General features: G+C 53.2%; 1 gene segment (V, D, J or C); it reads right to left on the reverse strand.

Moving 5' to 3' along the window:
- Positions 1 to 735: 735 nt before the first annotated feature.
- On the reverse strand, positions 736 to 2,341 carry LOC118997759 (immunoglobulin lambda variable 1-40-like). The segment is given in 3 exon segments: positions 736 to 816; positions 1,786 to 2,120; positions 2,231 to 2,341. Coding segments are annotated over 3 exon segments (474 nt in total).
- Positions 2,342 to 2,620: the final 279 nt, after the last annotated feature.

The raw sequence follows: 2,620 nt of genomic DNA on the forward strand, positions 1-2,620 counted from the left end.
CTTAGAAAATACAGAATGTATTATAATGGAAGTATTTTGCACAAAAAAATTATAAGATATAGTTAAAAGCTTCCACTTTTTCAACCAACATGAAAAACCTTAGAATTAGATCTTTCAAAAGTGTTTGTTATATACAAATTTTTCCAAACCTTGAAAAAGTGGTAGCTTTCCTGACTCTGAGAAAGCAGGTGTAATGGTGATACCTGTACCAGACAGAAAAAATGCAGAAAACAGTAAATTACAGACAATAACGTGACGTATTGACCTGAACATTCTAAATTAAATATTAATGCAGATCCAACATCAGGCCAGTAAGTGGACACACCATTATCACATTTGATTGAGTCTAGTGTCCAAGTTACATTTCAGTTGAACGACCCTTTCAGAGAGCACATCATATTAATAGACCATAGAGTAAAATCAAAACACCTCAATAGATTCACAAGAAGCCTTCGAACAAAGTATAAATAAATTTCTCATGAAAACACACAGAGTATAAACAGCAGGCACATTTGCAGTGCGGGCACTCACACTCCCTCCTCACACACACGACTGAGCCCACACTCAGCTCTCAGCTACTGAGGCGGGAGGGGGACCTTCCCACACAGATCGGGAACTGGCCAATGTGGCCTCACCTGCATTGTCATTCAGCATCACAAGGCAAGTATTAACAATGTAACTAAACAAGAAGGAATCCATGGTTGGATCATAGCACTGACGGGAACAGGCATGGGGTCATTCCCAGCCCCAGAGGTCGGCCAGAGTCCGACGAGATGTGGGGCCAGTACAGCCGGGACAGAGGCCTCTCCCTGGGAGCTACAGGGACAGGGGATCACAGTGAGGGCTAATGAGAGGGTGGCAGCCCTGGAACATCCAGGAAAGAGGTCAGTGGTCGATGACAGAGATGCAGGACACCCTCTCAGAGTCTGGGTCTGAAATGACCACAGATGGTACCCCATTTCAGCATCTAAGCTTCAGGGCACAGCCACTCTGTGTCCCCAGCTGATGGGGAGCGGACTTCCTGTTCTGCTGGAGACCTGCTGTCTAGGAAGGGGCTGCGGTGAGGTGCTGTGAGCGCAGTAGGGGGAGGAGGCACATGCACTCCCCAGGGGCTGCCCTGGAGGAACCTGGCCCAGGGTGGCAGCACCAGAAGCAGAAGCCACAGGTGTCCTGAGTGGCAGATGCTGGGATGTCCCCTTCCAGCAGATGAGAACGAGCTTCCCCTGGTCTCAGTCCCACAGGCTGCAGCTCTGTGTGAGCACGGAGGCCGCTGGCACAGGGTGGCTGTGAGAGGCAGCCTTGTCCTCAGCTCTCAGCCCAGTGAGGGTCCAGGAGTCTGAGCTGCCAGAGCTGATCCCAGGCATGGATTGTGGGCCACACAGGGTGGATGCCATCAAAGTGATGGGGACAGCAGAGGCTGAGTGGGGACATGTTGGTGACAGCACACACACCGGGACTTCCTGACGTGCACTGACACAGACAAAGCCGGGCTCCGTGTCCTTGGTTCTTCCTGGCCCCTCACAGACTCTGTTCCCTGCACAGCCTCCCCCTGACACACAGGAACTTCCCCTCATTTGAGAAAACTACACACTGTGTTGCTGCCACTGACAGGCCTCAGAGGCAGCGTTCAAAGGATGGACAGATAGATGTTCCTGTCACAGTCCCCTGTGGTGGGTCTCAGACCTGAGTTCAGGCCAAACAAACTGAGACAGCAGCTATCTTCTCAGAACAGTGGGGACTGCACCAAGGAAGCACACTGCAGGGGACAGCAGGTTTTTGTCTCACTTCCCCATGGCGCTGCAGCACTGTGGGACCACTGAGACTCTTGTCATAAGACTGGCAATAATAGTCAGCCTCATCCTCAGCCTGGAGCCCAGCAATGGTCAGGGTGCCGACGCTGCCAGACCTGGATCCAGAGAATCGGTTGGGGACCCCCGAGGGTCTGCTGCTAGTATCATAGATGATGGTTTTAGGGGGTTTTCCTGGGACCTGTTGGTACCATTGTACACTATAAGGATCCCCAATGTTGGAGCTGCTTCCAGTGCAGGAGATGGTGACAGTCTGTCCTGGGTTCCCAGACACTGAGGGTGGCTGACTCAGCACAGCCTCGGCCCAGGACCCTGGAAGAGGGAGACACAGAGGTGGTGATCCTGGTCATAGACACAGAGCAGAAAGAAGCCCCCCCAAGTGTCCTTTCCAGGTCTCTTCCCCTGTCCCCTTATCTAGTCACCTGTGCAGTGAGCCAGGAGGGTGAGCAGGAGAGGGGACCAGACCATGGCAGAGTCCATCCCTGAATCCTGTCTTCTGTGGCCCCACAGCTGAAGCAGAGATGGCCCCAAACCTCACCCTTCCCCTCTTCATACTCTGGGAGAGGGAGGCCCCACGAATGCAAATGAGACCCCCCCCCCGCCCCTGATTTCTAATCCCTCCCTGGGCCCTCCCTCAGGTACCTGTGCCTGGGGATTTCAGGGGTGAGGGTTCGGAATGAGCCTGTTTGAGGCCCAGAGTTTGGCAAGGTCACAGCTGTGTGCCCTGAGCAGAGGGCACCAGGCAGTGCCAACTCAGGTCCCAGCTCCAATTACCCTAGACCTTCATGAACAGTCCCTGAGCGCCCCCTGGT

This window comes from Sturnira hondurensis, unplaced genomic scaffold (assembly GCF_014824575.4).
Source record: "Sturnira hondurensis isolate 20B ecotype Veracruz unplaced genomic scaffold, ASM1482457v3 Scaffold0013447, whole genome shotgun sequence".
NCBI lineage: Eukaryota > Metazoa > Chordata > Mammalia > Chiroptera > Phyllostomidae > Sturnira > Sturnira hondurensis.